This window comes from Amyelois transitella, chromosome 2 (genome assembly GCF_032362555.1).
Source record: "Amyelois transitella isolate CPQ chromosome 2, ilAmyTran1.1, whole genome shotgun sequence".
Classification (NCBI taxonomy): Eukaryota; Metazoa; Arthropoda; class Insecta; order Lepidoptera; family Pyralidae; genus Amyelois; species Amyelois transitella.
This window is the reverse complement of record NC_083505.1, coordinates 8,214,601-8,239,516: the sequence shown is the minus strand read 5'-3', so window position 1 is coordinate 8,239,516 and position 24,916 is coordinate 8,214,601. Positions and strand designations below refer to the sequence as shown.

The 24,916-nt window shown below is 34.0% G+C and overlaps 1 protein-coding gene across 1 annotated transcript; it reads right to left on the bottom strand.

The window, feature by feature from the left end:
- Window positions 1–707: 707 nt before the first annotated feature.
- LOC106133563 (uncharacterized) lies at window positions 708–9,571 on the bottom strand. The gene is made up of 5 exons (XM_013333337.2): window positions 8,736–9,571; window positions 6,312–8,458; window positions 3,512–4,570; window positions 1,752–3,322; window positions 708–1,343 (listed from the first exon to the last, which is right to left on the bottom strand). The coding sequence occupies exons 1-5, from the start codon at window positions 8,934–8,936 to the stop codon at window positions 1,027–1,029; spliced, it is 5,295 nt and encodes a 1,764-aa protein (XP_013188791.2). The 5' UTR covers window positions 8,937–9,571; the 3' UTR covers window positions 708–1,026.
- Between the last annotated feature and the right edge of the window lie 15,345 nt (window positions 9,572–24,916).

The following is a 24,916-nucleotide window of genomic DNA, read 5'->3' as shown; positions in this document are numbered from 1 at the left end:
TTATGTATGTATGTATGTATGTATGTGAATTAGCAAAAGTAGGATTGTTTAATATGTACCTTATAGCCGTTTTAAGCATGTAAAATATATGTTATCGCTTTCGCTATTTTTAGGTTTTAAGTATGTTCTATATAAGTGAATAAATAGTCTGATTAAGTATTTGGTTGCAAAATAAATATAATCTATTATAGTGACACTGTACAAGTGTGCACTTACTTTTCGGATCAAATGTACAAAATAACAATATTTTTTTGGTAAATTTTTAGTGAGGTTAAAGGTTTCGCTCGGTCAGGCGCGCCATGGCCGGTCAAATTGGAGAGTGGTACGGTCTTCTTCCTGATTAAAAATTCGTATCATACTTCCATCGTCTGACAATTATAGGCGGTGCTTATGACAAAATCATTGCATAGTTACCATGTACTTACTTACACGTTTAATGTTTCGGTAGGTATCTGCTGAAAAATAGCGTTAATCTTTTGACAATATAAGTACCCATACAAGTAAGTATGTTGTTAATATCTTAGTAATTTTTGCCGCAGATATTGGACTTACATACATACATACATATGATCACGTCTATATCCCCAGCGGGGTAGACAGAGCCACCAGTCTTGAAAAGACTGATAGGCCACGCTCAGCTGTTTGGCTTTGGACTTTCAGCATAATACTTAATTTTTTGATGTTTTACAATTAATAAAACAATGGAGTTATTTAAGTTAACACCTTTAATTATTTCAATACAGAAAATTAATAGTCAAAAAGCAAGAAACAGATAATTAATTTAAATTTATCACCACAGAATAAAATAACCGCTAAAAATAATTAAAGATAAGTATAATAGAATCCAATAGATAAAAAATACATTATAGTAACCTAAAATCATACATAAAAGTCTATATGATAAAAATATGTTTAATTAGACTTCTTGACGAGAAGTCAAGAATTACAAGACAAAACATCAACTAAACAGCATTCGAATCAAATAGGCATTTATGAAATATAAGGCCATTACAGACAAAAAAAAATCTAACCAGATTCTTGAGTTTGATCTGCATTTTCTGAGTTCTCTATAAAGATAATTTTATAGGTTCTTATGTCCATCCCACAGTCTGACGTGAATGTTACAGAGTACTTCTCTGCCTTGTCGTGAACTGGTATTGTGACTAGCAGAGGCAGCGTAGATAAAGTATGTTGAGCCAATTTGACGTGGTCGATTCGAGGTTCGAGAGTCCGCGAAGTGATCCGATAAGAGGCTTCGCTTCGCAGGATGTGTTGAATATCTGACATGTTTGTACCGCCTTCGGCAAACAACATCCCTAAAATAATCTTTCCCGTAGCGGTCTCTAAAAATAAAAAGTAATTTTATAATGTACTGTAGCATTGTATTTTATGTAGTCTCTTAAAAATATAAGTATAAAACTCACGGACGTAATTAAAGCTAATTAAAGGAATCATTTTAAGTTGAGGTAGGTAATCAATAGAGAAAGTGAGTTTTTGACGTCACTATTTTGACTAAAATTATGTACGTTTTTTGTCGCATCCATACAAATACTATAAATGTAAAATTGTGCTTGTTTTTTCGTCTATCACATGAAAACCAGAGAAAGATATAGGGTAAATAAAAATACTTAGTCATATAACGTGGCAATATTCCTAATTTGAACACAAAAAGACTTATTTATGTAGATAAGTTTTTTAATAAAATGTTAATTAAAATTTCCTACGAAGTAACAATATATTTTACAGCTCACCTATTAATTGGTCGAAAACTTGCATCATAACTGCTGATGCGTGTTCAAGTAGCGCATGTCGCAAAGATCTAATCATAAGCTCATTCCGATGAGGTATCATAAGAACTGTTGTCCGATAACATTCGCATGATTCCCCGCAACTGCAAGGATCGATTGGCCAAGAGCTCACTTTCGCTTGCAGTGTATCAATAGCCAGATCCCAGCGAGGCTGAGATGTTACACGAATAAAAAATTCACCAATTTCACCCCGAAACCAAATCCATGAATTTGAAACCTGTGTACTAAGGCATATCATTTGTATGTATAGTTTGTGTTCGATAACGTCTTGTCCACTTTCTTTTGGTAAACCAGTCAAAGAAATTTCTTTATCAATTAGATTAAGTCGCATAATGTAAAATCTTTTTCTTTTTAATACAGCTGGATTTTCTTCAAATTTTACAGGGATAACAGGCTCTTCATCTGTCAGGGTTACATCGAACGTTGATGATAACATAAACGGCGAGGAGACCAACACATCAACTTTAACAGGCCGATAAAGAGGTCCAGTTACTCTAGATTTTCTGACTGGGTTTAACGATCCTACGCTTCCATTGAGTAAAAATATTATATATGTGTCAAATATTCTAGTTTTGTTATAGCCGTGAACTAGAAGAACACATGTCTCATCATTTACAAAATTGGCAGTATATTTAACATTCAGATACATTTTTTTCCCATTTTCTGCAGTTGGAACTTTTTCAACTATAAAGTTATGAGGGTTGCTGTTCAATATCATAAAATTATATATTAATGTTTCTTGGCTAGATGTCGATATGGCTACCTGGCGAGTAGAGCTTCTTAATAAAGGAGGATTAAAAACAATGTTATCTTTGGGTGTAAACATTGGTAAAGTGACATATAAATGAATAGACAAGAAAAGCATTTGTAAAAATATAGGTTGTAGAAAATCTTTACTGCCCAATGGAAAATAGAGTTTAAGTATATTCAAAGCTTCTATTATTAAACACGCGTTATTTATTATGTCACCTTCAGTAACAATTTCTTTAATTTCAGAAAAATGCTGAAAATGATCAGACATAAATGGACAATAGTTTAATATTGCTGATGCTAAAGCAGTTCCGTCAGACAAATCTGAGCATATATTCGTAATGACTTTAGATGGTTTGTCTTTGACTTTCAATTTATTGTGATGTAAAGCAATCTGTTCATTAAACCAATCTACCAAAACTTGAACTATATCCCTAGGCATAGAAGTTACACATACACATTCAAAAAAACAGCTATCCATGACGAACACTTTATAACTTTGCAAAATGAAGTCAATCCAACTTTGTTTGTTAAGTCTGTTGAATAAATTTATATCATCAATTAATTCTTTTATTAACACTATATCAGTAGTACGTTTTGGAGTAATATTTTCGGAATATATAACAAACTGTTCGTAACTCAGAAGAAATTTTGCCTGCAAGGTCCATAAATTGGCACCACGATTTCGAATTAAATTTATAACTTCTCTATATGTATCATGAATTTCTTGGATAGTTTTGAACGGATCTTCAACACCATGCAGCCTGAAGATATAAAGGTTTAATTAAGATTCTATCTATCTTTGTTTAATAAAGATATTGCAATGCAGTAGAACCGAAACACTGAAGAATATATTAAATTTATATAAATAGGACGCACGGAATACAGTTTAAAGAACTTCTACTTATTTCGTTTAGGTACTTTAGTAAAATAAATAACATTTTTGAACGTACGTTATCTTTCTTACATGTTTCATCAATGGTCCGGCAATGCGTCTAACAAAATTCAAATATGATACATTCATTCCTTTACTTTTTCCACCACTTGGTTGGGAGCACAGAGATGATGAAATAGCATGAAATGTATCTGGAATAACTGGGTATAAGTCTCTACGGAATCCTTGTTGAAACATCCATTTCTCTAAAAAATTAGAACATTTTTCCAAATACTCAAAGAGATCCTGTTGTTGCTTCAAAGGAAAATATGGGTATGGATTATTAACTGGTTCAACTAGTGATTCAGTATGCAATGTTATCGGACAATATGTGAAAACGAAGCTGACTTCCACCTCACAGCAAGAACCACATTCATGGTGAAATGTTATCGTTAAATGTCTTGCGTATGTAGACTGACAAGATACACTGATTTCCACTTTGACTTGCGTATGATACACATCATGTGAAAGTACTACTTCAGCTTCTATAAATGCGACTCTTAAATTTGGTTCTTCTCTGGAGCTGCAAGAAAATGAACGTCTATCTGATTCTATTTCAATTGTTAAATAGAAACTTTGCGTCAATGTACTCCCAACCCGACAAGGTGCAAATATGATACGATGCGTGCTTGGGTTCATAGTTGGTGTTTGCCGAATTCCAACAAATGTTAAATTACTATATGGGATAGTCATATACTTGTCTAAAAATAATATTGCAGTTGAAATAAATTTTCCATGTCCTTTTGGATGAAATTTTAAACGAAAACCAGCTTCTTTATTTCTGTCAAACTCAAATTTTATGCTTGTGTCATTGACTGTACATTGATTTTCCTCTGTAGTTAATTTGAGAGTAAAATTAGGTGTCAGCTTTGCTGTTATAACTGTAACATACAAATAATATTTTGATACATTCTTTATTGTGAAATCAATTATGTTTTTACTGTCGACAGCGTAATCAATTTCAAAGTTTTCTTCGGAAAATTCTATCCATGGTACGGTTATGACGCCAGCGATGCGACAGTAACTTATATCCTTGTTAATGGTTTTTAATTTAACTTTTGGATTGTTTTCATATTGCCTGAAATTAAAACATATGCAAATGTATTACGGAAGTACGGTCGCGTTCATAATTGCAGTCATAGTTCGCAAAACTTTTTAGCTTGCAGTCACCGCTGTCACTCACACATTCACACAAGTAACACAATAAACAACAAGCGGTTAAGCGTTGGGTAACGCGCCATCAAGAAGAGGGTAGTGTAAAAAGTCGACCGCTCAGCGACCGTCGTCCGCTAATCAACACAGCGACACGCCACACAGCGGAGATCCATGGTGGAACAGTACGAAAATAATGGCTTCATACCGACCAGAACATTTGCGGAACAGTTCGACACATCAGTGGTTACTGTTCGTCGAGTTTGCACCGTGAGGGAGTATTCCACAGACAGCCAGCAAGAAAGCCGTATTTATCCGAAATAAATAAGCAAAAACATTTAGAATTTGCTCGGCAGTATTTGGATTTTGACTGGAACACGGCGATATTTACGGACAAAAAGTTCGTTTACGTCATCGCAACACGGTAGGCTTCATTTATGGCGAAGAAATGCAACTCGGTATGAAGAAAAAAATATTGTGCCAAATATGGAGTCTGCACGCATATCTGTAAATATGTGGGGCTGGATGAGTGCTGCTGGACCTGGAGAACAGATGTGGATAGCAGGACGCGCTACAGCTGCTCATTATGTGCAAGTGCTGGAAGAAACCATGTTACCAACTGTGCGGTGTATTTATCCGATTGATTATATGCAATATCATTTGTGCAAGACAACTACCCTGTGTATCGAGTCCATATAGTGCGTGAAAGGTTCTGCCAGTTTATATTAAAACTACTACTTAGATAGTATTTTAAGGACAGCTTCAATATCTTTTCTTTATGAAAACGAATAATTAAGCTGTAACCTTAATAACAGGAGATAGGTAAATTAGTGTAATATGCTGTATGTATACCTTTATATTATAATCATCAATATGTAAACAAAACTATAGGTAAACTGTTTCAATAAAATTTCCTAATTTTAATTATTGAGTGTTTTATTTTGCTCCCTCTTGATTAATATTTCTTGCTGATTTCCGTGTTTGAAGACACGGGTATCGTAATTCTTAGATATCAGTTAATTAGTTAGTCAGTCAGTTACTTAGTTCAAATGGCACCTTGAAACATTAAAAATTGTCAGTAACAATATATTTTTTTTTAATAGACAGAAATTCCTTGAATAACTTCGGAATCCGCTAGTAACTAGAACAAGCGAGTGTGAGCAAGCGAGATTATCTAATATATCTTAGATCTCACTTGCACAAACGAAGTAATAAAATTGCTACCCAATAACTTTCAAAGGAACCACTACCTATGTTAGGGTCGTGTGCAGACAAACTTTCAACTTTATTGAAATGACATAAGTCTGGCAGTCGCAGGCTTCCCTCTATAGGCAAATCTTATGCAAATAATGAGAGACGACGATATCTCGATCGACAATTATCGGGCCCAGTTCGGACATCGTTGATTACCCTCTCTTTCTGTTTTGTTATGTTATATGTCATAGAATAATAAACTGTTTTACTTAGTAATCATTGGTATTAAAGACCGTATTCATTTGAAGGAATATTTATTCTTTTAAAATATGCATGTGTGTGTGTATCTAGTGGAACCACAGTGCACGCTATTTTAACCCGTAAGAATTTTAAAACTATGACTGCAGATATGAACGCGATCGTACGTCATATTTTTCAACGCAACGATAAATATTAAAAAATATAATACTTACTGTTCACTTTCTCCAATATAATATTGTAATTCTGTTGATCCAGGAATATTATAATCTGGTGGACCTAGTAACCCATTGATTTTAAAGGGCATGTACATCTCATATTCTCTACGAAATACATCATAAACTTTTATAAACATAGTTTTGGATTGTCCTCCTTCAACATGAAATTCTAGTACTTTTTGTTTGTCGTTTCCATTGGCTGCATATAATCCGAATATGTTTTCATCTCCAGTGTCTAACACCTCGACAATTGTATTAAGTGAGCTAAGATTTTGAAAAGTTACTGGAACATAAGTGATCATACCACATGGAACACGCGCCATATAAATAAGCTTTGGATGAATAATCAACTTTGGTTCTATTACATTACCACTAACAGGTAATACTACATTCTCTTTGTTGTTAATTTTCAAATAAACATCAAAAGAAAATTCTAATACACATGCTATTTTGATGATAATATCAAAGACCATTATAGTTTTTGGTCTTATAGTTCCAGCCATAGGTATGATAGTCAGACCTGGTATGAGAGGTTCTACTATATGAAATACTGCTATTTCACGAGATGAATTTTCTAACTTCACCCGTTCAACTGTTTCCAAGTTTAAAGCAATATCTTTAAAAATAACTGCTTGTTGCAAAAATTTTATTGAAATTTTTCTCGTGATAACACTGAGTTCTATAGGGATTACTTTCCTTACTTTACTTATTGAGACGAAATCCACTTCATGTGTTTTAGTTTTCGAAGGTTTGAGGTTATAAACAACATCACATACTTTACAACTATGGCTAGGTATACTTCCAGTACGGGGGATAATTTCAAAAGGAATATCGGCAGTTAATTCGTCCCATTCATAATCTACAGGAACATTAAACCAGTTATGAATTTTAATTGGAACGGATGTTACGAAGCTTTCAGTTGTTACCATTCCAAATTTCAAACTTTTTTCCAGTACCAATAATGTCGGGTTTCCTACTTGTAGAAAATAAGGATGCTTCCTAGAATATTTATTGTCTATAGTGTAATGAAATGTTTTTTTATGATTTCCTTCTACAAAACCTAAACAAAATATTTTGATAGTTATTTCTGTGAATGATTTAAGCTGTAGTATTAAATCAGTATTTTTTTCGATCGTATAAAGAATATATTCATCTTTCAGCAAATTGACACTTATATCAAATCTACTGTTATTTTTTATTGTCATCTCATTTTCGCCGTACGTATACAAAGCAACTCTACCAAAGTCAATAACAAATGGAATAAAAGAAACATCAGTTAATCCATATGTTGTCAATCTCGGACGTTTGATTCTGCAAAAAAATTTTGGTTTCTTTCTATTTGGTTGTAATGTCTCACTGTTACATTTATCTTTTCCGCTGCAAAATTTTTCAACGATAGGTTTTTGATAATGTAATAATTTTGAAATTTCTAAATATTTGAATGCCAAAGCTTGTCTTTTATTATGAATATCTGCTTCTTCACCTAGATATGTGTATACTGGATTCTTCTCATTAATCTTATGCAGTGATTCTATATCTGGTATTTTAAGGTTGACATGAAATTTAGCGCTTAGTGAACATTTTATAGTATATATCATGAAATTGTTATTCAAATGATAGGGCATTTCAATTGAGTTGTGTGGATTCATTATGCTGAAAGATAGTTCATTACATACTTTTAAGCATGTAGGTTTTATAGTTACGTGTAATTTCTTTGAAGAATTGGGAGGTATTGTAAATTTCTCTGGAGTTACAACAATACTAGTAACTTTATTGTATTCTATTTTAGCAGCTACAAGTGTTGATCTATTTTGAAGACGAATTTTTCTTGTTGCTTTAGTATTCACTTCTACTTCACCGAAATTTATAATATTTGGTTCATGACTGATGTTACAATATTCAAACTCGCCACAAATATAATATCGACCAATTTCTGAATGTATTTCATTTTCACAACAGATAGTGCCATCTATTTTAATCAGTCTCAAATCGAATACAAATCTGTTGTCCATTTGTTTTGCTCTCTTTAATCTAGAGATGCTTTCATTGTTTGGTTTGAATGTTATAGCTATAGTATGTTCATCTACATGGTTTATTTCAAAAGCTCGATGTGATGCAGATAATTCTCGTGCATCTTCAAATTTCTGTGAAGAAGTTATTTTTATTTTAATCTAAAATTCAACTGCCTGGTCGATCCAGTGGTCAGTTTGGCTGAATCATTATTAGATTTTCCGTTTACTTTCCAGACAATCTGGTAATTATGTGCTTTAAAAGTTCGTAAGACGTTTATGCCTTTTCAAATGAATATTGAATGAGAAGCAGACCAAGGAAAGTCAAAAGTCATGGTAAAGATCAAAAGGCTATGCTTAAAGGGTAACTAGTGGAACATAAGTAAAAATCTGTGGGAGATGGATTTCTTACCATTAATTTCCCATTGCACATTGTTTTTAAAAAAGCAGAAGTTTGTAAGTTCACTTCCACATCTAAAAGCTGTGTGGTGAATAATCCAACAAATGATATTGGAAACTCTACAACTTTGAACCTTTTAAAAACATTGTCTGGTTGATAAAGTTCACATTCTGCGGAATTTACATTTTGAAAAGGAAATCTTGCTAAACTCATTACAGATAACTAATATACATGAATAATAAAGGAATCATAAAATTTGTGTAAGTATGACAAAGAATGACATTTCAGTCTCAAAATCACTGTCATAATCAATTCTTACCTCAGATAATTAAGCCTTTTCTTTACAATATGTCTCAGACTAGGACTAAAATAAGTTTTAGTGCGAGAATTTTGTATCTATGGGCTCTTTTCACAAAAAAAAAATAGATTTTCATTAACAAAGCCCTTCAAGGCTATAATTTCAGTTCTCCCTTTCTTCACAACGATACCAGATGAGTAGAAACGAAGTGCCCTCGCGAACGGGATAACGTGCTGGAGTAATATTGTAGATGGATGTAAGCACCGGGGGTGTGTCGTACGACTCTGGCAAATTAGTTCGGGGCGGGGGAGCCCCGCGCGGTGCCCGGGGGTTTATCAGATTCAGGGGGTGAAAAATGACTTCTCAATGGGAGGTGGGAGGGCGGTTGCGGCGGCGAGGGGCGGGCGTGGGCGGCACCGCCACGTGGGACCGGCGCCGGGCGCGTCGCGACGCCGGAGCCCGAGCCTAGCAACATTCTCGAACTATGACCAGGTGCTCAGGAGACTGTTCTGTTTACGCCGATGCGGGATGTTAGTATTTGGAGTTGGATACTTGCAGTGTTGTTTGTTAGTGGTCGATGGATACAGCATACGAAGCGATGATGGATTGCGAGACCCGGCGAGAGGCCCCGTTAGATGCCAGCCTTGACGGTATGCATGCATTGGATCCTCCACCGCCCGACGTGCTGTTAGCCTTATTGGCTAGAAACAAAGCATTGGAAGGTAAGTAAATCAATATGTAACAAAATTTTCATATTAATAAAAGCACTTGAAAATGTTTTCAATAGTAATGAAATTACACAATACTTTGTATCTTTGGAATATAATATTTAATTTACTGACTTTCTTTTTTTTTTCTTTTGATTTACTTAGTTTATCTGATCTCGGAGTTTATTTTGAAAATTTTATGATAACTTTATCAAATAAGAGATCGCCTCGACCCGACGGCGGCTCGGCGGCATTTGCAGCTTTCGCCTTTAATTTTGATATAACATTACACATACTCGAGTTTTACCTCCCATTATTGTAATTTTGTGGTTTGATTTTTGTCTTTGATTTAATAATGAACAATCAATAATTACACACGTAGGTTCACATGTAAACATAGTGAAAGCTGCAACTATTTCCGTAAAAGAAATAATTTCTGTTGAGGTTCTGCTCTCCCTCAAATGTCATTTAGATGTAATGTATTTACAACATCAAGTTTAATAAGTACAATATCAAAATTTAATTCAGATTTTGTGTTAAGTAAGTCTCAAGTAAATGTAACATTATGTTTTCTATGTACAGTTTGTATATTAAAATAACTGGTTTTGAATCAAATATTTTTTAGAAATCGTCTAAAATAAGGGTGTTACATACTAACGCCATTGTAAAATAACTTCTTATTCATGTAGGTAGCACTCTACAATTATCGGGTGTTATGCACGTGTCAGGGTTTTGGTGGAGCACACCGCCACGCGGCGAGTACGTCCTAGCCTTTATTTTTATAGGGACACCTAGCAGGGTTACAAGTAATCAAGTTAAGTGCTCTTTCTAAGTGCTCAGTAGCGATCGCCTCTTTTTATTTTAACACGAGACAAGAGCCAACATACGCCTATTACATCGATAACGCTGCACTTAGTAAATTGTTACATATGTACGTTTGTATCGGTACTCATCACAAAAAATGATCGTCGTTGACGTCAATAATTAAAGCCTGCCGATCTAATGTCTTATGCTCCTTATGAAATAAATATTTTGTAGTATTTTAATCTCACATAGGTATTTTATTTATATTACATATTTTGTTTGCAGCAATTTTTAATTTAATTTTTTTTAAGACTACGTTGAGATTACTTAAAAAGAAGAGTACCTATTTGCTTTTAATGAAAATCTATCTCAATTGAAGCAAAATAACATCATCAATGAATGTGTTATGATAACTTGTAAAACAACTTCTTTAAAACGTGTAACATCTATCGATAAGTCATGTTTTTATTTACGAACGTCGTATATCACAAATCATTAAACAATCACGGCCATATGATCAAGTTATACCATTTTCATAAAAGTGGAACCCCTATTATTTTTAAGGTATGATTATGCTTTTAGGGATCGTTTTGCCGACGGCGGCCGCATGACTGGTTATTATTTAACTAAACTGTATTAAGTTGAACAATATTGTTTTGTTGTTTTATAACAATCAGAACTATGCATATCGCGAAGGGAATTTTCCACCTACTTGGTGCGTGAGAACGTGACCTAGGATGGGATATTATTTTTGTATAAAAAAATTCAGAAAGGTAGGTTCATTCTTTGTTGGGATACGTCTCATATTTATTGCTTTGTTGACAAATATACAAAAACGAAAAAAAAATAACATTAACTAAGTACCTATTACTTATTCCATTAGTACTTTTATTTGAATAAGCTGACCAAAAGCTAAAAAGCTAAAATTTATAGTAATTAGATAAATCAGTTCTGATAAATCGGATTTTTCGAACTAAATCCTAAAAAGATCTGTAAAAAGTACTCGTACCAAGTACTTAGGTATTTAGGGCTTTCGATAGATACTCCTAGTTCACTCATTTTATTTGTCAAGTAAAAATATGCAGAATTAAAAATATTCAGAATTATTGTGAAAATTACCTTTTTCTGAAATGCTGCAATAACCTTGATCAATTCAGGTTATTGTGTTAAAATTGCTAATTCATAATTGTTAGCAAATGTGTAATACCTACAGAATATCCTTTTGTTCAGTATTATATAATATAATTCGACTTATTTTATCATTAAAGCGTGTGAAAAAAATTGAAAATATTTTAATTAGTTGGAGTGTAAAAGGAAGAAGTACGGAGACGTCTCCTATTATGTTACGGTTTGTAGCGGAAGAGATCGCGTGGCGGCGCGTGCGTGGCGAATCATCTCCTTCCGGTCGCTATTACGTGGCGTGTGACTTTACCTGGCGTTTAAATTGTACATTTTATGAAGTGTTAGCCTTAAGTGATCAAAGTTTTGTGTTGAAGAATATGAAAATTATGTTATAAGTTTATTTTTATTTGTTAATGCGCTAGAGGCCGCAAAGTAAACATTTACTTAGTACTTTTTTTTAAGAGACAGTACTTTATTTTAAAATTGTTTTCTTGGAAACACATATATGGAATAATTATAAAGCCCATAAAATTAAAATCGCTCGATAGATTTTTATATCTCAAAAAGGCTAGACGCTAAATCGTTACTGTATGGGGGCTTATGGGTCATCATCCGCTCACCAGGGGGCGACATCTGTCGAGTCTAACCCCTCGTGTAGACCTAGCCCACCTGATATTGAGCTACCGGATTATTGTTACGTTTGACTTACTTTACCATATCAATTATAGAAAAGACTCTTTTAACTCTAAAAATCAGCGCTGATTTTCAGTAGTGTCACCTGTGCTGTAATAATGATAGTCTTTTGGATTATTGATATAAAGTCAATAAAAGGTACAAAGGGGTATGCATACCTAGTTATTACGTATGTGTGTGTATGTTTATGCGTGATGTTCATAAATAAAATAATTGTCTATCTACATGTATTTCTCATAAATATTGCGCGCGACCTTTCGTATTTCCATTGCTGGTCTCTGTGGCGCAGCGGTAGTGCGCTTGTCTTGTGACACCTGAGGTCCCGGGTTCGAATCCCGGCCAGGGCATGATGAGAAACGAACTTTCTCTGATTGGCCTCGATGTTGGTTGTTTATCTATATAAGAATTTATTACAAATTTAGTATCGTTGAGTTACTATCTCATAACACAAGTCTCGAACTTACATACTTCGAGGTTAATTCAATCTATGTAATCTGTCTCGTCTTAGTATGTCCAGCGCCATGTTTGAAGATAGTATATGGGAGGGGGAAAGCAACTAACGTATAAAAACTTATTCTATGGTGTAAAAAATTGAATTATTAATGTTTTTATGTGTTAAATTTTAACATACCTAATATCTAATACTTATATAACACTTTAATATGATAAATATAATTTATTGATTGGGATTAAGAGAATCGATAAAAGATGAACATGAATGGTATAGTTATCTACAATAATCTGATAACTGAACGAATATACAAATGGTAGGGCACATCAGCTATAAATACATTTCTTATTAAGACTTTCGAAGCTGTTCATGTGCTGAACAATGAAAGTCATAATTTTGTGGGCAATTTTTATAGAGGGTTTCTTTGATTACATGAGCATAAAGGGCTTCTCCGTACAAAGCTCGGTGATCAGCTTTATCCTTTGTTAGCGCTTTAATCAATCAGAGATGCCTGCCGACTGTTCACATCGACTTGGGGTTGTTTTACGCATCGCCAATGTTTTGAGAATATTTTGGGGGTGGTACCTACTTGAGTGTGGGTGTACCGGTGACTTATCCGACTAAACTAACCACTATTTAAAAATAAAGATACAATTTTACGTGCTGAACATATGTGGATGTGGTATTACACTTTTTTAACTTTTCATATACTTACAACGGGGCATAAAAGCCCAAAACATTAGGCTATCTCCAAATTAGGCTTTTCAATTTGTGAGGCATAACCGGAGGCTTAACCGAACAATCGCAATACCCGCAAATTTAAATTGAAAGAAAAGTTAAAAACTAAAATATTTAACCAATATCTAAGAAACACCTAAAAGTCTTTCTTAATAGAGACATACTGATAAAACATTTTCATTGTTAATTTCATCATCATCAGTTACTTTTGAATGATTCATAGCACGGAGTGACTATGCCACTCAGTCTATCCCACTAGTCCCATTGAGTTGTCTCGTGGTGAGACAAGTTTTTGCTAGTTTTTAAAGGTTGACTGGTACAGATTAGCATTAAGTCCACCTATTGTATCTTTGTGGCTCAATACAGTTTAAATAAATACAACAAGTGAGATGATTTTGTCCCAAATAAAAGAAAAAAAAAGAGTGGGTGTGTTGCGTGGTGGGTTTTTATGGCGACGGGTGTAGTAGCATGGATGTTATTATATATTTGTTTCTACACAACTTGTAGTTAGTAATAACTTTTCTTTCAGAGTGCATGTATTTATGTGGGTTTGTTAATGGAAATTTTATAAACTACATACTTTGAACATCGGCATTTGTGGTGCTCGCTTTATAAGCCGTGGTGAAGCTTGGATTCCTAACACTTTTTCTAAGGATTAATAGTTGCCCAAATTTCTCGTTGGATTTTCATGACAATTAGTAATAAATTTAGGCAAAAATGGAACGAAATAGTACAATAAAAGCAAACGACTATGCTGGGTTTTAAATCTTAAGTCTTTTAATGCTGCCGTAGCAAGTTCATGTGCACTAATACATATATTAAAAAGAGCGATATTTGTTTTATTTACTTTCGACTATCAAATCAAATTATATATATCACATCTACTTATTTCTCGGAGTTTGAGAAACCTCTAAAACACTTTGTAACACCGGCCTATAAAGTTTTGGAGGGCTTCATTATTCCACGACCAATTAATAAAGACATTACCTGAATGGACCGTTAAAGAGCAAATTAAGAAGGCTCCCGCCCTGTCATTACTGCTGGTATTAAAAGCAGGCGCCCTTCTGCTAGAATATGTATTTTTACGAGCTCCAGGGTTCAGAATCCTGCATCTTTGATGCGTGCAATCTCGGCTGGGTCGCCGGTGCCTGCTGCCACCTGAGACTCGGTTTCTGTTTAAGACAACTTTATGTAACGATTTGTTCGTTTATTGTTCTGTTATATTGCTGTATGTGAAAACGGCTATCTTTAATAGATAACACGTATTGTTATACTACAAATGTCCAAATCAATATTTTATTAATTTTGTATTTAATTATATTTAAAACACACCCAAGTAGAACTTAAACTTTTTCATTCTGTATAATATTTTAAGTTATGAAATCCGACAAGTTTTTAAAGATAAATTTTATTAAACAGTTTCACTTTTTAGATTAAATTACATAAATTTCCGTCACCTAAAAATTTATTATGTGTCTTTTAGAAAAATGGTAAGTATAGGAAACGTGGTAAAATATACATACATATCAACTATTGTTGCATTTCATAACCTAAAATGTTAATTCTACTTTCACTGGAGTTATATATGCACGTAGGTAGGTACAACCGGGGGTGTTGGGGTGGTACTGTAATCAAGAAGAGTACCCCCGTCCCCTGGCGCATCCCCTGCGCTGAAACCAGCGCGAGCCACCTCGAGGGCAATGTCTCAAGCCTCAACTCTCAACTCTATTGACTTACCACTCGCTAAAGAAATATTTTACATTTCTTTGTTGATATAAAAAGTCAATACTGCCAGCCAGACGAATTCGCATACCTAAGATATGAAAATGGAAATACGAAATACATATACACATTTTTCATTTGTCGTTTGCCGTGTTGTGAATGATTGTAAAAATATGGGTCGATTTACTCCAGTAAGTTTTTCTGGAAGTTTATGTTTTGAAGCTCTTGATGTTTTAGTATTACACGTATGATTTTTTTTTAATATATGTAGAGTAAGTAGGTATATTACTCATGAAGCGAGACCGCATCGCTCTCTCTCTACGTGATGCCTAGCTATTTGGCGACCGCGAATAATTATTTCCTTTTATTATTATACCAATTCAATTAAATTTTATTTAGAAAATTATTTGAAAATCGGAAAATACAATAATAAGTTTAAATAAATCGTCAGTAAACACAAAATGCTTTGTAATACCGAACATTTGTGCCAACAATCGGTGTGTAATGCTGCTTTTGTAGAACAACAAAAGTTAACCTGTCCGTTCGTCCGGCGCAGAATGGAATGATTTTAGGGTTGCCGGGAAGCAATGACAAGCCAGTCCCCACAATACATTCTTTTCGTAATCAATGCGATTATTCTCCGTTCTATTACATCAATATACACTTTATTCCACAGGTTTTAAGTCCATATTATTTTTTACTAAATGCATACGTTAATATTGTTTTAGTAGAACTTTATAAGCACCATGTGCGTAGTGATTCACATGCTGTCAGCGCAGTCATTACAAAGACATCGACGTGCATTGACTTTTCGATTTCACAGATTTTGCTCAACTTCTATATAGAACTTAATGTCAAAGAATATCCCACCAAAATCATTTTCATGAAAAATGGTTCTGGTCTTGGTGGAGGTCTGGTCTTATACACTAGTGATGTTTAGTTTCTTTGGCTTTTCTAGATGTGCAAGCAAAAGCTAATACAAATACGCATTTTAAAATAAAATAAAAAACTGTTTATGGTCAGCGTTTAGTAAATTGGAAGAAAGTATAAGAATTCACTAACGGCGAGAGAAAAAGTGAGGAAACCAGAACATTCAAGCAACTGGATGTGTAACCATGGATCCAATACGGGTTAGGTTTACCTGCAAAGGTTGCTGAGGACAGACGGGGGCCGCTTCGTGTAAAAACATGACTCACCTGGTCAATACCCCGGGCTCCTCTCCAGAGAGGTGAGGTTGCAACCGGGACTAAAGTCAGGAAGTAGAAGGAGGAAGAAAGCATATGAATTGAAAAAAAAATCATTTATTAGGTACTTAATAAATAGTTCTGTATTGAGTAAACGAACATCATTTAATCAGTATATTATTAGTATTACTGAAAATTTCTCACAAGTAAGATCTCAAAATTTTTTGAAATGGCTATGCAAAGACACTTAGGTTCACACAACAATAGATGCAAGTTATTATTTGCCATTAGCATTATATTGTGAAGAAATAAATCCAGCCTATAAAGTCGCAAATCGAGCGATTAAACGGTCTAATAGCTAATACCATTAAGTGATAAATGCACCGAGCTGTGTATGAATAATTCCACACGACGGATACAATGTACGGCTTTCGCTAAACGACTCCATATTTTGAAAATCCCTATAGAGCAATAATATTCAATGAGTCGCATGAGACGGATGTATAGTTAAGTGTCGAGGGAAAAAGGGACGGGTAGAAGAGGGACATTGGATGGCAAATCCTGGAGATTAGCGCGACGAGAGCGACATGTGGCCTGCTGGCACTTAGCACGCCACCCCCGGATCACGGACTTGCATGTTTATACATTCTGTATATTTACCCATTGATAAATATACGGCCATAAAATAAATAAGCACCGTCAATCCACCAGTGCGTACATTGGGTTATTTTACATTAAGAACATTTTTTTGATAAATATATTAGATAAGGAAATCCCTATCAAATCCCATAACCGAAAAATTTGTAAGTACAATAAAAAATGATGAACTTTAGCGTCAGCTATTTTGACATGATGCTGCTGCTTTTTATTAATACGAAAAAGGAGAGAAATGATTTACATAAAAGTATTTCAGGTGGACAAAATGTCTGCTAAATGAAATTTCTATAACAGGCAGATTGTAACAGCCAGTGATATTATCATATTGCTTCCGTCGTCGTATAGTCATAACGGCACAGATTGATATTATGCCCACTAACCGAACTAAAATTGTATTACCACAAGATGCGGGTACCTAATTTGCAAATAAAATATATTGAATCGGGTATAACAAGTGCCTTTCCGCCATGATCGGCCCTCAACTAGTCCCGATAATAAATTGTTACAAATAAATACAATGACATTCAGGACAAAAGAGGTTTTCAAAGCTAGTGTCCACTTGTAGTATAGATCCGATCTCTATTTAAAGCAGTGCGACCGTGTGTAAGGTCGTGCGGGTCACTTGGACCCATTCAGTGTCATCCAGGCGGAACGTAGGTAGGGTACCAGTGCCATAGTGGAGTTGTCGACGACGACGCCATATGTTGAACGCATTATCGTTCGCTCACTGTACTACACCCCTTCAAGATTGATGACGATTCCCTGAATGGTGCATTCAAATGTATTAGGGCATGTAAATGTTATGCGATCACTTAGTCAAATAGCTTGCGAAATTCTATTTTATTTTATATTATATAACTATCCTTACACTATGTAAGTGCAAGCCCGAGGTTACGAAAATGTTTGTTTGCGTTTAAAAATGTTGAGAAAAAAATTAATATTAAAAGAATAATGTGTCATTCAGCTGGTCCTCACAATGGCTCATTAAAATATTCTCATTCAGTTAATCGAGAAGGTAGTTCGTTGTCGGGTCGTTGAACCTCGATTTGGTTTTCACTTTACTTCATTAGCTCACTCTCACTGAGTAAATTTACTTGCGGCTGCTTATCTCTAAATCTTTTCGGTTATCTTCAGCTTAACTTGGAGATAAGACTGTTAAGTAAATAAGATACTTTGATTATTTAGTATCATTAATATAACTTCAGAATCGTTCTTATAATTATTTATTTACATATAGACTTTACGTATAAAGGTCACTATTATTAACAATACTTAGGTACCTAATGCAAATATTATCTACGAGTAGGTTGTCTTTAAAATAAGAAGGAACTAATAACAATAAAATTGTAGTCCACAATCAGACGTTTTTATTGTCAATATTTGTAAAGAATTAATACCTATCTACGTTTTGTTTGTGTTTTTGAACATAGAAGTTATTAAATCAGTTCAAGGGTAATATTTAATTTAAACAAAAAAGACATTTGATATAATTAATAAGAAAATAGTAATTACTAATCAAATATAACAAACGGTTGAAGTGTAAATGTTGATAAATATGGTTCTCTGTAAGTATAAAAATATTCACAGCACGATACCGAGCCATCTCGTTGGCGATAAAAAACGGAGGCTGTTGAGAGTGTCATTCGTTTCGCAGGGTCGTTTTCACCCTTGTTATACCACCAAAACACTTGGCACAAAAAGTGTAATGGAGTTTAGTAATGACCCCCTCCGGCCGAACGCAAATACCAACTGCGATGTTCAACTTTCACAGAGAAGAGAGACTTTTTGTTGTAATTTAGGATACTTTAAATAAATTGGTGGTGAGTGATTATTTATCTTTAGATATAATACAAATTAAATTTGAGATATTTTCTTACTTCGTTACTGAGAAGGGCCTCACTTTTAATGTAAGTACCTACAAAATTATAAACTCTTACTGGTGCCAAGACTGTTGAAAAGGCTCAAAGAGAACAGTACATCTAATATTATTTTAAATTACATGTAACAATGATTCATGTTTAAATTATATACAGTATCAAATAATGTAGAACTCCAAAACAAGACAATTATAATGGTAACATTGATAGTATTCGAATCAAATGTTTCGCTAATACGATTCGGAGGGAAACGGACCCCGATTCAATTATACAGGGCCCGGGGTCCAGATCGGCCGAGTTTGGGTGAAACCGATACTGGTGAGAGATTGCTCTATTGTTTTTTCTCGCGGCTAAAAAGTTACGCGCACGCGCCTCCGTTTTGATAGGGATGATTGCGATAAAAGTATCAGATTAAATCGTTTACACAGTGTTTTTGTTCTTTATTATTTTTATTAATTATAACGGGTTTACCGTTAGATGTACGATTAAGAAACATCCTTCATTATTAAGGAAATGTTTTTTTTTTAATATTTATGCAACGAACTTATTACAAAGATTTTTAAAAATTGAGTCGCCATTTCGATTCGGGCAAAACCGACCCTGTTTTATTGGTATGTAAAATACATAAACAATTTAATCGCAAACTACAATATTAATGAACTTAAATCACAGTCAAATAAAACATATCTAACTAAAACGTTCTTTAGTAAATCAATTGAGCACCTGTGTTGCCGTGTGTTGGGAATGTTCCCGCATGTTGCGGAAAACGAATTGTTTACCAAATTCAATTACAGTCCACCACTAGCAGTGAACTCTTCTGAGATTTCATGATAGACTACTGAATCAACCTACCGGGTAGTGTGCAGGTTCATTGTTTTTACGTGGCCCCCACAACACATTTTTCTTTTGCGGTATAAGGAAAACAACTTTTTGTGGCATATTTGTTGAACACTGTTTTATTAGCCCTTGGTTAAGTTAGTATATGTTATTTATTACATGAAGCGAGAAGTCAAAAGGAAATAGAAATTTAGAGCCTAAACGTACGATCTTGCTGATTAAATGTGACATTTTTTAAAATATGATATTTTATGTTTTAAATTAATACATACATACATACATACATATGATCACGTCTATATCCCTTGCGGGGTAGACAGAGCCAACAGTCTTGAAAAGACTGAATGGCCACGTTCAGCTATTTGGCTTAATGATAGAACCGAGATTCAAATAGTGACAGGTTGCTAGCCCATCGCCTAAAAGAGGAATCCTAAGTTTATAAGCCTATCCCTTAGTCGCCTTTTACGACATCCATAGGAAAGAGATGGAGTGGTCCTATTCTTTTTTGTAATAGTGCCGGGAACCACACGGCAATTTAAATTAATAAGCTAGATAAATATTTTTTTCTTTCGTAATTTTGTAATAATATTGATTTTAGTCAGCCCTATCTACAATATGCCAACTATGTTTTTTGTTGTTTTATTTACTACTATTTACTCAGCTATTTGTTTTTCCAAAGGTCTTGTTGATGAAAAAGGTATGTCAAAAGTGAATAGTAACAACAACGCAATAATTGACTAAATATTTAAATTCTTTATAATGATAAAGTATTTTTCTTAGGACAATATTTATCTTTTCAGAGTTTGGAACTACAGAAGTGCTAAAAATAAAGTTCATTTGTAGTTTCAAAAAATTTTATGCTTTTTGTCCGGTTAAAAAGCGCGTGGCGAAAAAAGGCACAGGTTCAAACTGCACCTCGGCCAGGTACCAATGATTTTCACAGTTATGTACATTAGTTTGAATACGAATTGATACTCTTACGGTGAGGGAAAACATCGCGAGGAAACCTGCACGTTTAGACAACTGAATGTGTAACCATGATCGATCCAATACGGGTTAGGTTTCCCTGAAAAGGTTGCAGATGGGAGTCGCTTTATGTAAAAACCTGATTCATCCAATCCAGGATTCATGGTCAAAGGCTCCTCTCAGAGTGGTGAGGATGCAACCGGGACTAAAGCCAGAAGAAAGAAGAATCTTAGTAATATTTTCTTTTCTTCTTTTTAGAGTTGATATATGTACTCGTATATTTGTTCTGATTGGCTTTCAGTTTAAAAACTGAAATTAAGAAATCAGTCAACACGAAAAAGGAATTATACTTAAAATAATTGCGTTATTCTACATAAATTCACGGCTTAGCGCAGATTAATTAATTAATTTATAAAGAATACAGATTCAAACTATGATGTTTTTTTTTAAAAGGCTACACATTCTTACTTAGATTGCCTTTTTTTAAAAATCTGGGCAATAACTGAATAATTTAGTATACTTACCAAGCTGGCATAAATAAATTGAGAAATATGGCTTCAAGAGTCTATTTGTTCATATTATACAAACTGTCAATCATATACTTTATTTGTGCAAATCCCGTGACGTCAGTGCTGAAGTCTGACAAGATTTTGTTGTTGCGTCATTATTTGCTAACAAGCTCTTAACGGCGGCATTTTATGGAATAAGTCTTTTTCATAGTATCTATTAGAAACTCATAGTTATGTTAATCGCTTTGTAATGGGTACGCAGTAATACTCATGCATTTGTCTGCCTTAGCTCCCTCTCTATGATTTTAGCGTGTCCCTAGTTGTACCCTCTGCCATTTAGCTTCGGGGCCTGGGGTCCGTTTTCCTACTTTTCTTCCTGCCTACGGCGTCTTCAGTTCACAGACCATTTGCACACATATCATCCTTTGCGAAGTCAAGCTATTTGTAAAAATTAAATAAACAAGCTTAAATAAGCAAGTCTCCAAAATAGAGCGCGTATTTGCTTCCGTGAAATAATATTTTTAGGATAAATACGTACATAAGTCTAATAAAGTTCAGGATTTGTAACACTTTATATGTAATAAGTAATATAGCAAATAGATTTTTACCAAATTAAAAGCGGTTATTGTAGCATGGAATCTGTAAAAACCGTATTACTTGCGTCTGTGATTCTAAAAGAACCTAACGCTGTTCTTTTAAAAAACAATACAATACATTAATTCTTTGTTGCACCACAAAATATTTCAGTAAACATATATTTATTTATTATCAGAAAACAAGGGTAACCTATAAAAGAAATATGATGAATTAATGGACAATATCTCATTTGTTCTATATTACGTAAATTACATTTAATTGACGGCATATGGCAAGCTTAGTTAGCTAACATCAAATCACTTACTGCGTGATGATGCTCCGGTAATTACTATGGTTGGTCGTAAAACAATAGGGTAGTTTGAACGTGCTATAGTATGGCGGGTGTGCGCATTCAAAAATGTATATGTGCATTTGGGCTTTAAATTATACTCATATTTTTGAAACTTTTTATCATTACAGTAAAATTGGTCAAAAGTCGCATAATAAATAGATCGTCGAAAAAAATTTTTCAGAAGTAACATGTTTTACGATTGAAAACGGCATAAGACCATTTTAAAAGCGTGATTGGAGTAAAATTATCACACAATGCTTTGTTTTTAATATTTATGAACGACAAACTGAATGCACCAACAAATTAGTCAATTTACGTTACCAGGTACTTACAAGTAATTTACATTTCTGAATGTTCTCCGAAATCAATATTGATTTCTCATAGGACATCACAAAGTTAATTATCACTAGGACATTAAACTTACACGATTTTGAATTCCCCGAAAGTGTTGGCGTGTGTGCGATATTATCTTGATGGTTGGGGGCTCCGCCATCTGTCGGACAGATGCGGCTGACGTCACGCGAAGCCCTGGGCCGTGGAGGGGCTTCAGACACGCGCCCATCCCAATGACCAGCTGACCCATCCTGATTTACAACGGGTTGTGGTGGGAACCCCCAAGGAACCGGCAATTTCATTGCGGAAGCGAGGATGAGAGCCATACTTTCTATCGATGACTTTATCTAAATTTTATCAGTCCTGTAAGAAACTATCATCATTGTCTTGTTTGATGCTGTATCGCCCTATGTAAGTTACCAATCCATAGCATCGCATATTATTGCCTTATTGAGAGGGATTGTTTATATCTATTGAGGTGGTCTCTGGGAACGTGTCTGAGGAACAGGGTCTAACAAGTAAAAGCAAGATGATGTTTTTATATTACAAAACATGGTATGTCATAACACCTACTGCCACAATATAGGCAGACAAAGACTTTCTGTATTTCTATATATTCCCAATAAATATTATTCCCGAAAGAAAATACAAATATTTTCTTAAGTTATTTTGCCTATCTCTTATTATACAAAAAGAGCTAAAGAAATTGATTGATCAAGTAAACATTGAACACTTTCCTGACCTTCGATGACTAAGTAGTTAATTGTTAGCTTGTAAAGTAATTGGGTTTTAATTCCTAATCGGAGATTTAATGATAGAAGATACCGGGCATTTACTGAAATTACAAGTATCTAATTGTCCAGGAAATATTGCATGCTTATGTAAAAAATGTCTATTGTCAAGTTATGAAAACTGCATAAATTCTTTTTTTCTGAGTATGAATTATTGAAACAAATTGGGAAAGTTATAATTTATTATAGCTAGTATAGACATATTTACTTTATTAGACTAATAGATTTGTCTTCTGAAGAAAAAACAAATTTATTATTCAACTATTCTCGGAAATAATTAAATAAGTAGGATTTCATCGTTGCTGTGTTATTGTCTTGTACATGTTCTCACTTAATATAATTATTAAGTATGAATACCTAAATTTTTGGTTGACTGGAAGAAATCCCATTGGGGATAAGTCCGCCATTGTACATATTCTTCTTAATCCAATAACTGTTTTGAAATTTGTTTTATTTATTTTTATGTGCAATAAAGAGTTTACAAACAAACAAACAAACAAATACCTATTACAACAAGGGTATTTACAGTAAGGTAAAGCCTATTCCTATAAATCTGCATCTACAAAGATGAATTTTCTTTGTAGCTCAAAAAACACAAAAAAAAATTTAATAAAAAAAAAATTGTTTTTGTTGGGGCTCGAACTTGGACCGCCAACAATAATAGTATATCTATGTTGATGCTAAATTGACAGATCCTCTATTTTGAAGCTACTAACCTTTTAATCTATCTGATACCTATATGATATGAATGTATTTGATAAATATGGACAGGAATGACATGAAGAAGGGAGAGGCATTGCTGAGCAAAAGGACATGATGTAAACAAAAGATTCGCCGAAAATATGTCTAGGTTTCATCTGCATTTTTATAATATTTTTGTTTACCAAACAATAACCAAACTACGCGTTAAAACAAATGTGAATCAACAAGATGGTGGAATGAGCAGAAGATTGCAATAATGTGATTAATGATACCTTTGATTAGTTAACTACTGTTATGCATGAATGACCGTGACCGTAACTTAACACGTGTACTTACGAGTAAGAAGTTACTTTTAGAAACCTAAATCTTAGGATTTAGAAACCTTAGAGATTTTGGAGAGATTTATTACATATTTTTTGATCGAGTACCTAGCATTTGTTAAAATCAAGGTAAGTAGTTATATTATGTTAAAGTTGAGAATAGTACTTAGTTAAGTAGTATTAGTAGCATATCTACACTAGCTTTCAATACATGCGACGTGTAATTTTTATGAATTCAAAATTAAGAAATTGTATTTGTCAGATGCAAGGTCAGTGTATAGGTAGGTACTATACATTCAATCTGTTTCTTAAGTCGTATATATAATATCCTATCTACGAGAATATGAACATTTCAATTTTTTGAATACTTAAGAGAAATATTTTTTAAACATACCTATTGTTGTCACATAGCTCAAGAGACATCTCTGGCAACATTACCACAACCTGATGTTTCAAAGATATACCGGCCAGTTTGTTAATTCTAATATAATTTAATACTTAAGTACATACATATAATCACGTCTATAATCCTTGCGGAAGGCAGAGCCAACAGT

Coding starts and splice junctions, on each gene's coding strand:
- LOC106133563 (XM_013333337.2), bottom strand. CDS start 8,936: ATGAGTTTAGCAAGATTTCCTTTTCAAAATGTAAATTCCGCAGAATGT. Junction 3,323..3,511: donor AAACATGTAAGAAAGATAAC/GTACGTTCAAAA, acceptor TTATATCTTCAG/GCTGCATGGTGTTGAAGATC. Junction 1,344..1,751: donor AGTTTTCGACCAATTAATAG/GTGAGCTGTAAA, acceptor TTTTATTTTTAG/AGACCGCTACGGGAAAGATT.